The following is a 13,717-nucleotide window of genomic DNA, read 5'->3' on the forward strand; positions in this document are numbered from 1 at the left end:
TGGATTGAATTAATGGTATGGCGACAGGCTCTCTGTAAAGTGTGTAAGTATACCCAAAACTTTTTCCCTTTGAATAGAGCAGGAAACATTAAAAATTCAGTTTTATTGCTAGAAAACTATCCAGCAATATACCCATGCATCCAATAATGGGGTGGTGATTTTATTGAACCCCATGAGTGAGTGAATAACTTGTATAGCGCTACAAAGGCGCTTGGTATCCATTTCCTTCCCTATACTTCAGAAGAGACGGGTCTTGAATTTTTTCTGAAGGCCCAATGATTTTCTTCCATTCGGATGTTAGTTGGTAGCGCGTTCCACATCCGGGGTCCTTGGACTGCAAATCTTCATTCTCCTTTAGACTTGTAGCAGGACTTCGGGATTTGAAGTAGATTTTGGTTGGTTGATCGAAGAATGCGATTGGGGTTGTGGTACTTTATTTTTTCGCATAAATATTGGGGGGCGATTCCTTGAGTACATTTGTGAGTGAGGCAGAGGGCCTTGAATGTGACCCGATCCTTTACGGCTAGCCAATGAAGGGTCCTCAGGGACAGGGTGATTGATTCCCAGTTTTTTTTTCCCGTTATCAGTCTGGCTGCCGTGTTCTAGACGACTTGTAGACGAGAAATCTGGTATTTAGGGAGTTCGAGGTAGAGGGAGTTTGCATAGTCGAGCCTGGAGTTGATAATTGTTTGAGGTGTATGGGCATTGTGTTTCTGGGAAATTAGGTATATTACAGTGTCACCATCATTTGGCGTACTAGTATGGTGCTGGTTAGATTAGACAATTTTCTACTTTTCGACCTCATTGTATGTTTGAGGTACATGGGCCGAGTGTGTGCTAGCTATTTCCTGTAACTGAGGGTTTGTTTTTTGTTCTTTACTGCTGACTTTGTCCCTCTTGGATATATTTATCTTCTCTATTTATTCTGGTGACCATTGTTAGCAGGGCAAAAAGTAATTGGAAATCCAACATTTTACAGTTGTCTCCAGGACAAGGGGTAAAGGGAAATATTCCAATGGGGACACTTGTTCTAGTATCAAATGTCTAAGAGGGGACTTTGTACCATTCGGGAGAGATTTCCTCTCACTTTCCCAATGGGAAAATTGGAAGATTTTGACCTTCCCTATCTTATCCAAAACTAAATAAAATGCCTATATAGACATTTTTTTTAACAAAAAGGTTTTTTATTAGACAAACAAAACAGTACAAACACAGCAAATATAGCCAAAAAAATATCTGACATCCGTCATGGTATCACAGATCCTAATTATAACTTAGGCAAAGGTTTATCAATACAATAAAAAAAAAAATAATCATGTACAGATTGATATAAACGTATATTACCAATTATACCAGCATTTGAACCCCTGTATTTGGGGGGTGGGCGAAAGGAGCCAGTAATCCTTTAGCATACCATCAAGGTGAAAGAGAGGGGGGGCAAAGCTCCGAGAGAGTGGAGAGGGACGGGGGGGGGGTCCCCCGAAAGGGGAGGCAGGGGGGAAGCAACCCAGAGGATGGGGCAGACGAGGGGGAAGGCAGACGAGGCCCAGAGGCATCCAACCGAGCCCCCTGTCCCCATCGCGAGGCGACAGCTGGTCAACCAGGGATCAACCGCATGCGTCGATCCAGTTCGACCACACCTAGTCTAATTTCTCTGGGCAATTTCTACTCTCATATGTGATTTGGTAGAGTGGTAGCACAGTATTAATAGTCCTTTACCATGATTCCCTGGAAGGGGCTTCCCTCTGCTTCCATTTCTGGCATAGAATAGCGAGTAAGTAAGGCACAGTTTGACATATCGCTCCCCTTCTATATCTTCTAGATGGCTTAGTAACAGATGTTTGATAAAAGGATTGCAGTAGGTTTGGTACCAAAATTGAAAATTGTTTTTAAATAAATACATATACTTAAACCAAAAAGAGATAAAAAAGCAGGAAAAAAGATTTGGTTAGCAGCACAGTTCCTTCAAGTGAGGAACGGTGGTGAGCTATGGCATTTGTACGAATGATGGAAACTCATAGCAATGGGAATTGTTCGGACCAATTTTATGTGGCATAACTGAGATCAAGTTGCTACAATAGGAGCAAATGGAAGCTCTCATTTCCCAGCTAATGAAAAATAGTGGCTTAATGACTAGCTTTACCTCCACTCCCCCGGAACTGGCACGTGTAGTACAGAAGATGAAGAATGGTCAGGTCCAAGAAGGGTGGGAGAAAGGTCAGAAGATGTTCATGGCCTAGGACAGGGGTGCCCAACCTTTTGAAGAGCGAGGGCCACGTAAGTGATTTGGTAACTGGTCACAGGCCACAATTAAATGAAATGGTTCAGAAATTGAAATATCATAATAAACACTTTCCTCCAGCAGCCGATGAATACCGGTGAAAGGGAGGGGAGGAGAAGCTGGCTTTCAGCGGTTGCAGGAGGAAAATGGCGAGGATTGGGTCCTGTTAATGCCACCCCTCCTGTGCAAGTGTAAAACACATGAGAGGAAGGTTGCACAGCCCCCTGGAGCATGTTGCGGGGGTTTACCACCCCCCAAACCACAAATGTAAACAAGCCCTTACTGTCCTGAGCCCCCCAGGTTGCACACTGATGCACTGTAGGTTACCCACACCATGAGTGCAGCGCAGTACACCTGTGACTTTCCTGCAGGTTATCGGCGCTTTGCCATAGTCTTCTATTATATCTTGCGCGGGGGGGGGGGGGCAGGGGGGTCCTAATAATAGGAATAATTAAATGTTTTTGTCCCTGCTTGTCAAAGGTAGTATATTAATGGAATGAAAATCAAAAATGTTCTAATGATTTACTCCCAGTGTATACCCAGCTTTATGAACAAGGCCATCCTTTGTTTGATGTGAAATGTATAGACTCCTGCAGCCAAAGAATCTGGGATAGGCAGAACAAAGCAAATCTATGGGAGCACCAATGTGAAAGCCAGCTATAAGAATGGATTCTTTCATTAGTTCCTTTTGAGGGCCCATTGATGGCAAATACACTTGAAAAGGTCTTACATTAGCTTTTGGTTTTATGGAGTACTTATTATTTTTAAATACAATAACCTGTGGCATATTTCACTGCACACTGGTTTGATGTCACAAATGTGAATTCCAGTTGGTTGATAAATCCTTATTAAACAAGGCAAAAAGATAGGCATCATTTTCAATATACTCCCTTTACCCCACACTACCTCTCCCTCTAACCTAAAATGTTTTCTTGAAGATTTTCCCATGAAGGTGTGCAAGGAAACAATCATTTTAGAACCTGATAGCAGAGATAGAAAATGTACATATATGCATGCTGTACTCCTTGCTTATGAGTCCAGCACCTCGATTATGCTTGTTTTCAGTTTGGCATTGTGATATCATTAGTGCCAGACAATGGCGGCCCATCTGCCAGTCGGACCGGCACTTACCCCATCTAGGCAGTGGGCATCAGGCATCGAGCGGCGGTCAGCAGGCATCGGACATCAGGTAGCAGGCAGCAAGCATCGGGCAGTGGCTCCTGTGTCCCTTTCCTCCATCACGGCGGCTGTGTGTCTATTCCCTCCTTCCTCTAGGTGTCCAATAGGATCGCCTATCCTTTCGGTCTCAGACCCGCTTTCTGATTGGCAGGGAGGAGAATCAGTGTTAGAATAGCAAATATTCATTCGCTATTCTAACACACCTAGGTGGGCTGTGAGCGCATTCTCTGCGCCCTGAGTCCACCCTATTTTAAAGCCTTTGTGCTAATCAGTGCTTCAAAAAAACACCCCCGCCATTGTAATTCATGCGCCTGGCGTCCTGAAAGAGGCTGGATGCATGGATAGGGGGGGACAGCGGCATGGATGGGGGGGCGGCGCCCATGCGCCAATAATGGATGGGCCGTCCCTGGTGGCAGATAAAACTCAAGCAAACCATATATTATACAATTTTCTTTCCTTCCACCTGTGGTTAACTCCCCTATCAACACGGTTAGTGTTGATCCAGGAATCCCTCGCGAAGCACTAATGTGTTCTGCTGGTGGGGAGCCTTCACTAGCAGCAGAATACAATGATCACTGCGGACGTCTCTAGCTATTAGCAGTCATCACATGCAAAAAATTGCGTTGTACTGAAGTTGGTTGATAAATTGACTTCAGCACAACCAGCCTATCCATAGATGGATTGAATCTCGGCGGGTCCCTGCTGCACTAGCTGAGATTCGATCAGTGCCGATCCTGACCTCCCTGGGGCCCTAAGCAAAATGACATGTCACATTAAAGTTGAGAAGCGGGGGGCGCTGCCGACAGTGACATGCATGTCACATCACATTAAAGATTAAAGTTGAGAAACAGTGGGAGGGGGTGTTCTGCTGTCAGAAATTACATCTTACATCAAAGTGAGAAGCGGGGGGTGCTGATTTTTTACCTCTTCTCTCCCTTGTAGCCAGCAGGGTGAGGGGGCCGAAAATGACTTCTCACCAGGCGGGGCCTCTAGTAATTTGGGGGGCCCTCCGCAGCTTTGCGGGGCCCTAAGCGGCTTGCATAGTGAGCCTATAGGGCGGATCGGCCCTGGATTCGATCCATCTATGGTCGGCTTTAATATCCAGATGTGAGGAAAATATACTTTGGCCTGGATATGGGCCACAAACACACCAACTGGTCCTTTCAGATTTCTGTGGGCTAAAGAAAATGTTCCATGGTGCTGCCTTGATTGGTGGACATGGTGAAAGGTGGGCATTATTTAAGGACATGGTTTACTGTGACATCTTTTTACAAATTCCATTGAATGGATTGTTTAAAGGAACTTGAAATAAGGGAAATAATCCAATATTTGGTGTCGAAAAGGATGGGTTTATGTAACTAGAACAGGGTGTTTCCACAGCTTCCACATCTCCCATCTTGGTCTTGGCCAACCAGCATCTACCTTTCCATGGTGATTAGATCGAGGTGTTGGTACTACCTGTATGGTTTGGGTAATTTCCAAGCACTCATCAGAACTGAAGAAATGGCTTGGATAAGCTGTGAAAGGTCTTTAACTTTACAGTACAAGTCCAGTTGAATGTGACCAACTACTACTAGCTATGACTTGGATAGATGAGAGCCTTTAGAGATGTTATCTTCAACCTGCTCTGAAATATGTATGCTGCCATTGCTGACCTTCTTCAGATTAAAATTTACTTGCAATGTCAAGCTTTTTGGGTCACTGTCCTGAACAATTGTACAGCCAATAAATTTAAAGCACCTGAGTTGCATACTAGGTCAGTAAGAGAACTATTAAAAGTGCTGGACAACAAGAAAGTAGCATTTTCAGCAGCCATTTCGCCTCGTTATAGGGAAATTACACAAGGATCATGCACAAGTATAAGCAGATAGCCAAAATTCACACCTACTCTGTTTTGCCAATTAATCATGGGATCAGTTTGCTCATCTTTACATGCAATTAATTTCCATGTAGAGGCCATTGAACAGTGATACTGATTGCGGATACAATTGCTCAAAAGAGTAATCGTTTAAACTACACTGTCATTTCCTTTTTGAACAAGGAGGACCTGATAAATAACACATTTGTAGCTTGTAATGTCGTTTATAAAGTTAGCAGAGTGTAGGGTTACCTCTGCCATGGTGATGGAGAATTCATAGAGTGCCCTGAAGAGTACATTATCTATGGTTGGATGGATAACACATTATTCTCTGTGGATGGAGCTGCCTTTGTGAGCTGGCCTTTCTTTTTGGATTCTTTAGGGGTTGTACAGGAATCCTTAGCAGCAGCATCAGCAGGGGGCATCCTGTGTGTGCGTGTGAGATTACTCACTGCACTCTATTTTCCAGCAGTAGAAATGTGCTGGGTTAATGGGTCTGCCATGTGGCTTGTTTTTCCCAAGACTGTTATTTTTACATTACTCTTATGCCGCATACACACGATAATTTTTCGGCATGAAAAAAAACAATGTTTTTTCGGCATGTAGAAAAAACGAAGTTTTTCCAACTTCATCATTAAAATGACGTTGCCCACACACCATCGTTTTTTAAAAATGCTCTAGTGAAGCGGGGTGACGTACAACACGTACGACGCCACTCTAAAGGGGAAGTTCCATGCGGATGACGCCACCCTTGGGGCTGCTTTAGCTGATTCCGTGTTAGTAAAAGACGATTCGCGCTTTTCTGTCTGTTACTGCGTGATGAATGTGCTTACTCCATTATGAACAGTAGTTTTACCAGAACGAGCACTCCCGTCTCATAACTTGCTTCTGAGCATTCGCGGGTTTTTAACGCCGTTTTAGCCCACACACGATCATTTTTTACAACCGAAAAACTACATAATTTAAAACGTCGTTAAAAAATGCAGCATGCTCAAAAAAAAAAATGTTGTCGTTTTTCAGAAGCCGAAAAATGATGTGCAGCCCACACACGATCATTTTAAATGACGTTTTTTAAAAACAACGTTTTTTTCATGCTGAAAAATTATCGCGTGTACGCCGCATTAGATCCTGGATGAGCATTTTATAGTGATAGTCATCCAGTTTAAGTTTTTGGAAGCCCTATTATTGTGACCATTTTTGTGCATGAAACCCTTGCGCTAAATTAGACCGTATTTGGCTTATGTGACACTCTGTTCTCCTCTAAAATAAATGCAAAGCCAAAAATTGGAAAATGACCATTGTCTCATATTTGACATTTTATTCGCATTTAAAGGGATTGTATACATGATTCCCTTCTGGTTCTATTTTTACAGATTAAGTGGGAGAAACTCTAATTGGGGAACAATAACTGGTATATGGAACAGGGGCCTGCTGACCATTGCCACTGAGACAGAAAGGGATGAGAAACCTAAAATTTTACGGTTGTCACCAGAACAGGGAATAAGGGGAAACCCTAGTATTATTAACAACTGTCAAGAGGGTATTTCCTCTCTCTTTGTAGAGATTTCCTTCCACTTCCTATTGTGTCCCTGGGGCATGAAGTAAAGGGTAAATCACCCAAGCAGGAGCAGGGCAGATTTTTTTTTAAATTGACAGGGTTTTATCCCTCCCTTACTCTATCCAGAATTAAAAATTATCCATTAAAGCTTACAGTTTATCATTTGCATACATGGTGAACTAGTGGTACTATTATGTGTGTAAAGATTGTAGAAAATACTGGATCCACAAGGTTTTCAGACTATATATGAAAGGATTTGCCACAATATGCATTTCCTAAAATGAAACCATAGTAAAGTTTAGTAAATCATGCCATAGAGGTAGTAAGTACATATGTCTGTGAAGGGTCCTATTTATCTAGGTTATGCTACATCTAGTAGTTAGCCACTGGAACCATTCTACTGGACTTATTCTGTAATGCTGAAGATGTTTCATAGCTTATCCAAGCCCCTTCAGTTGTAATGAGTGTTGGGAAAATAGCCCAACATTTACAGTAATTCCACAGAGGAGCAACGACACCTTCATCCAATCACCATAGAAAGGTTGATGTTATTTCTCGAAGAACAGGATGGGAGGTGGTAAAATTGTTGACCACACTTATGGAGCATTCCTAACACCAGATATAACTTATGGGTTGTTCTACAACTTTTTTTTTCCCCACAATTTCTACAACTTTAACATTTCCCATCTTGTCTTTTTACAAGCTACATCTACACATTCTGTGGCTATTGGATCAAGGTGTAGATGCTACCAATGTAGATATAATTGTTGGGGTATTTTTATGACAGAAATTGCTTGGTAAGCTATAAAACATCTTTAATATCACAGAACTGCCCCACTATGGCCTAGTACACACGAGAGGATTTATCCGCGGAAACGGTCCGGGGGACCGTTTCCGTCGAATCATTACGACGCATGCGGGGGATGGATTCGGACGGATTGATCCGGTGAGTCTGTACAGACCAGCGGATCAATCCGTTGGACTGGATTCCAGCGGATCGATTTCTTAGCATGTCAAGAAATTTTGATCCGCTGGAAATCCATCCCCGGGACAAAAATCTCCGCGGAAACAGATCCGCTGGATCGTACACACCAGGGGATCAGGTCCGCGGATCAATTCCAGCGGATCGATCCTCTCGTGTGTACGGGGCCATAGAAAGTGACCAACTACTACTACTAGAATTACCAAATGCATATTTGTTTTTCTTTATTGCCTTAAAGTGAACATGTATCTTGTCAGGACTATATGGAGTTAAGGACTTTCTTAAATGTGGGCTTCACATAGAGTCTATACTCGCCATTCTTCAGCCAGGGAGAAGATCAACATTCCGTATTGTAGTCGTAGAATTGAACCCCGTATTTTGTCTGCTGCTCAAAGCACATTTTCTAAATTGTGCCCATGTGTATGCACACAAGTAAGCACTTTAATTGTGACCACGGCTATTAGTAACAGCCCTGCAGCTAGCAACTGGGAAGCATGAGTGTGCTCTGAGGGTCGCACCTGGATTCTAACAGGTGACCATTGTAATTTCACGGTGAGCACCTGGCCAAACCATCTTGCCTGACTGTCTCTGATCTCAATACTTTCAGTAACATATCTAGAATGAGTATTGAAGTCTAATGCCTCGTACACACGACCGGGTTTTTCGACGGGAATCCCGGCCGTGTGTATGCTCCCTCGCAGTTTTTCCGGTGGGAAAACTGCCAAAAACCACCGGCAAAAAAAGAAAACCAGCTCTCTTTTTTCCCGGCGGGATATCCAACTGACTTTTTCCCGTCGGAAATCCCAAGCGTGTGTACGAGGCATAAGAAAGGCAAGAAGTCCTGGTCTGCATATTTGTCCAAGGCCAACAACTCATAAGCCCTTGATTTGATATCCCAGCCAGGCAAATGGTTAAACATTGCAGATTATATCGTATTTCAGGACAGGTTTTGTTTTAAGATGATATAAAAAAGCAAAATCCAAATAATTTTTATATAGAATGCCTTTAAAATCATGGTTTTATATGTTCTCTTTTTGTTACAGGATGGAATTGCGAGCTTTGTGTGTCATCGTCTTGGTGGCAATCCTTGCCGTCAGCTCTCAGGCCGCCAAGAAGAAAGGTAATTTTTGTTATAATCAGAAAAAAAATTCTCCACCCCTATCTCCTCTCCGCATTTACTAACAAAGACCAGTTAACCTCTCTAAGCAATTAGGATTGTTTTAATCAACCTTTCTCCCATTTGTACATCTGCCATGTGACTGTGCCAAAACACATTGCTCAAGGCATGGTCCACCATTGTCACTATCAGGAAGTCAGTCCAAAATGTAATTATAAAGAATTAACAGTATTTCACGGTAAATGGCAAAGCATTTGTTTGATACCCAGTCACCCAGTTAGGGTTCTACTTCAAGACCTTTTCCTTTTTTTTCCAGTTCTCATAAATCTGTCCCATTAGTTCCCGTACTTTGCCTCCAGTTTCTTTTTTAGTGCTGACATACAGCTTTTGCAACCCCATTTTTTCTTTCCATCCACAGACAAAGGTAAAAAAGGCGGATCGGACTGCTCAGAGTGGAAGTGGAGCCCTTGTGTCCCGAACAGCAAGGATTGTGGTGTGGGAACTCGGGAGGGGACATGCAAAGAGGAGACAAGCAAACTAAAGTGCAAAATTCCATGCAACTGGAAGAAACCCTTTGGAGGTGAGACAGTATGATAAAGAGAAACATTAGTGCAATGAGCTACAAAGATGCCACACTTTCTGTAGGCTCTGATGGATGCTCCTCATGGAAAAACCAATGAACCCGGATAGAACACCCAACTTGTCTTTTACCACTTGAAAGAGACCAAAAAATTGGAATGTCTTTCTGTTCTCTTCTATAGACTGTGCCTGCTTGGTCATTGGGGCGTGTCTTTGCATGTAATTACTTTTCAGTTGTCAAACTGTGCCTGCAGATTTAACTTTCATTTAACGTATTCAGCAAAATTATGGATTACAGCACTTGGTGTATACAAACTCAAAAGCTTCTTTCACTTAGTCATCATATCTCACTGAATTCAGTTTCTCGAACAAATCCTTTTGTATGATTTTCTTGCAAAGTTTCTTAGCTGGAGATCCTACCAGTAATATCAATTTTTATTTCAGACTGATGGCACTAAGCTATTGCCTTGTAACTAGCAGCAGTGTTATCATCTGACTGTTTGGCTATGAGCTAGACATGTGCATCCATTTTCATCCAAATGCATTTTCGTCCGAATTTCAGGTATTTTCACGTTCATTTTAACAAACGATAACGAACGTGCAGAATCCGAAATCCGAAAGATCCGACATGAGAAATGCTTTATTTTCGTTTTGTTGCGATAACAGTTCGATATAGATAGAAGATTCTACATGACGCTGACAATAGCGATCTGTGTCTTTCGAACCTGTGGTCGAATGTGCCTAAACTAACTATTAGTCCAAGATTTTTCGACATTGAGAGAAAAGATTCGACATTATAGAGACATGAAGATTCGACAAAGCAGCTAAAACATACAATCGCCACGAGCGGACATTTATGGTCAAATGCTCCACCCAAAGGCTATAGAAGAATTCTAATGTTGGTTGACTAGTAATAATAATTAATAAATATAATTATTACTAGTCATACAACATTAGAATTCTACTGTAGTTTGTGGGCGGAGCATTAGACCGGAAATTTACGATTGCGGCATCGTATAGTTTAGCTGCTTCGTCGAATCTTCTTAGAACATTCGACGGACACCATAAGCCTTCAATTGACAGATTCTACCTTAATTCGGATTTTCAGGATGAATGCATTTTTTAACTAAACAAAATAAATAAAAAACAATTTCGGGAGTAACTAAATACCCTTTCTTTTTCGGACCAAATCGAAATTCCAAAACAAAATTTTTCAGTGTGCACATGATCTGGTTGGCACCTGACTGGTCAACTGAAGAAGTGCACATGGAAGGCTGACAAAGCTGCTGCTAATTGCGAGAACAGCTTAGCCTTGTCAACCTTAGGCAGGAAGTGCTGTTTCTGACAGGATCTCCAGGTAAGAAACTTTGCAACGGATTAAGAAGAAATTATTTGAAAACGATATATAGTGAGACATGAGGTCAAACATACTCGAAAAATAGATTTTGAGTTTACAAAATACTTCAAGCTCAATATAGGTTGGCTTAGCTGTAACACCATATATTTCTTACCCTCCAGCTGACTGCAAGTACAAGTTCAACAACTGGGGAGAATGTAACACTGAGACTAATGTAAAGAGCCGCACTGGAACCCTGAAGAAGGCCTTGTACAACGCAGAATGCCAACAAACCGTTGAAGCTACCAAACCCTGCTCCGTCAAAGTCAAGACCAAATCCAAAGGTGAGTTTGCCAAAACCAATATTCAAGATGGGTAACTGGATCTCCAGACAGTAATAGTTTTGGTAGACCAGTCTCAGGGCAGCGCCAAAACTTGGCATTGGAAAGCACATGTTCACATACACAATTGGAAATAGCAGCTCTCGAGATTTGGTACCTAGGTTCATATAGGCATCTACTTATTAAGGTTTTATTGTTTAAATATGTATTTAAATTCCCATTTTCTTGTCCTGAAGCTAGAATTGATGTTTTGTACTTTAAGTTTTGTTTAAAACCAACAGCTTTATTTGCATTCTGAGTAAGGGCATAAGTCATACCTCACATTTCGACAGGATGGATGTGATGTTTGAAGGAGCAAGATGGAAGCTTTAAATACTATGGTCAATGATTTGGAAAGGTTCCAAAGTTCCTCCTTAAGTAGCCATTGAATACAGGAAACCATGTAGGTCAATTGATTACTTAACCCCTGACATGCTATTTGTTTGATTGGCAACAGAGCAATCTTGAACTGTATGTATATAATCGCTTAGGTTGGATCTCGACATGCCACTATGAGAGTTTGAGTTATATTACGTTGGCCTTTATCGTTACCCTGCATATTACACGTTTTATTTCTAAAGGAAGGAATATATTTTTGGTACATTATGACATTTTTCTGTCCATTCCTGACCTGGATGAATTTAGTGCATATAATTGCAGCAGATACATTCTATACGAGGTGATTTTCAGAGATTGTATTGCTCTGAAGTTTACACACTTTTCAGGTAAATGCTGACACTTTGATCGAATGGATCAATCATTTCTGATAACATATGCAGGCTTTGTAAAAAGACTGATTGACAGCTCCTGTCTTTTAGTGAGAGGTTTTAGGTTATGTTTGATCTGGTGGAAAGCAGGCTCTCCATATGGCCAATGGAGATTTTAGCACCATGGCTGGGTTTCTCCACAAGGCCAGAAAGGTTGTTACTTAGGTTGGAATCAAGCCAATCGTGAGTAAGTGTCTGGATCCTCCTGGGTTGCCCCTTAGGATCCAGGACTCTGCAGAGTGGCAGAGGGTGCCCTGTGTTGGAACCCCCCAGGTTCAAGTGCCTCTTAGCCCCCTTATGTGTCATTCAACTTTTAGCCCTAGAACTTCCCATACTTCAGTTTGTGTGCTATAGGTTTCTGTGGCATACTTAATCACACACATAGGGCCAGATTCTCAGAAGAGTTACGACGGTGTATCTCAGGAAACACCGTTGTATCTCTGTTTTTTGGCCCGGGTATCTATGCGAGTGATTCCTAGAATCATTTTCGCATAGATACGGCCAAGATCCGACAGGTGTAAGTGACTTACACTGTCGGATCTTAAATGTAATTCGCTGCTGGTCGCTAGGTGGCGTTTATGTTCAGGTCTCAGTTGACTATGCAAATGAGCCTGATACGCCGATTCCCGAACGAATTTGCGTCGCGTACTCGTCGCTTGTGTCATTTCCGTAGGCGTAAGGTTACCCCTGCTATATGAGGGGTAACCTTACGCCAGTCCGCCGTATGCCATGTTAAGTATGGAGTCGGGTCCGCGTCGTCTTTTCCCATCGGGTACGTCGTTTTCCTAAGTCGTTCTTGAATACGACTTTACGTCAATGACGCACACGTCGGCGTCATTGACGTTTTCCGTCGTGAGCTGGAGCATGCGCACTGGGCTATTTTTCAGCCCGGCGCATACGCAGTTCAATCGACGCGGAGGCGCGCTTAATTTAAATACAAGCCGCCCCCTTTGAATTACGCGGGGATACGCCGGGCCATTTACACTACGCCGCCGCAAACTACGGAGCAAGTGGTTGAAGAATACGGCACTTGCTCCAGTAAGATGCGGTGGCGTAGTGTAAATGACTTACACTACGCCGGCGCCATATCTACAAGAATCTGGCCCATAATCTCCAATACATATGCCCATTTTGACATACTATGGAGCCTTCATACAAAAAATAATAATTATATGTGTTTTTCTACAGGTAAAAAGGGAAAAGGCAAGGACTGAAGACTGAGAAGATGAAGCAGCACAATTTTCCAGTGGGGTTTACAACCCTAAAGAACAACCGAGTCAACAAGTGCCCTTTGCAGTCTGTCTTCAACATGCAATCTTCTGCCCTCTCCCCATTACCCCAAGATTTCTATTTTTAATCACTAATGTCTTTTAGGAAGAAAAAAAAAAGAAAAAGAATGTATAAATAAGATACAATCTCTCCTCTCACAAAAGATAAAACTATCCCCAATATTTTTTTCTGCAGTCTCTGCTATTGTCTGATACCCCAATATATAAACTTTCCCTTTACCTATACATACTGTAAGTGGTTTCATATTTCTGTGTTTTTTTTAATAGGAAAAGTCCTTTTTTTTTTGTTTTTTACTGTTTTTGTTTTTAAATAAATGTACAGTTTGAATTTGTAGTAATGGCTCCTGTTTGATTGTTGTATGTTCTCTGTGTGATGTAGTAGAGCCAAGTC

The 13,717-nt window shown here is 42.1% G+C and overlaps 1 protein-coding gene across 1 annotated transcript in view; it reads left to right on the forward strand.

Annotated features, from left to right (window-relative positions):
• Positions 1-13,469, forward strand: part of MDK (midkine) — a 33,538-nt gene extending 20,069 nt beyond the window's left edge. The window contains exons 2-5 of the mRNA XM_040328187.1: positions 8,902-8,978; positions 9,394-9,555; positions 11,073-11,234; positions 13,226-13,469. Of these exons, the coding sequence (XP_040184121.1) occupies positions 8,903-8,978; positions 9,394-9,555; positions 11,073-11,234; positions 13,226-13,251 (426 nt within the window). The 5' untranslated portion in view covers position 8,902 and the 3' untranslated portion in view covers positions 13,252-13,469. The remainder of the gene's footprint in view (positions 1-8,901; positions 8,979-9,393; positions 9,556-11,072; positions 11,235-13,225) is intronic.
• The last annotated feature ends 248 nt before the right edge of the window (positions 13,470-13,717 follow it).

Source organism: Rana temporaria, chromosome 11 (genome assembly GCF_905171775.1).
Source record: "Rana temporaria chromosome 11, aRanTem1.1, whole genome shotgun sequence".
Taxonomy (NCBI): domain Eukaryota; kingdom Metazoa; phylum Chordata; class Amphibia; order Anura; family Ranidae; genus Rana; species Rana temporaria.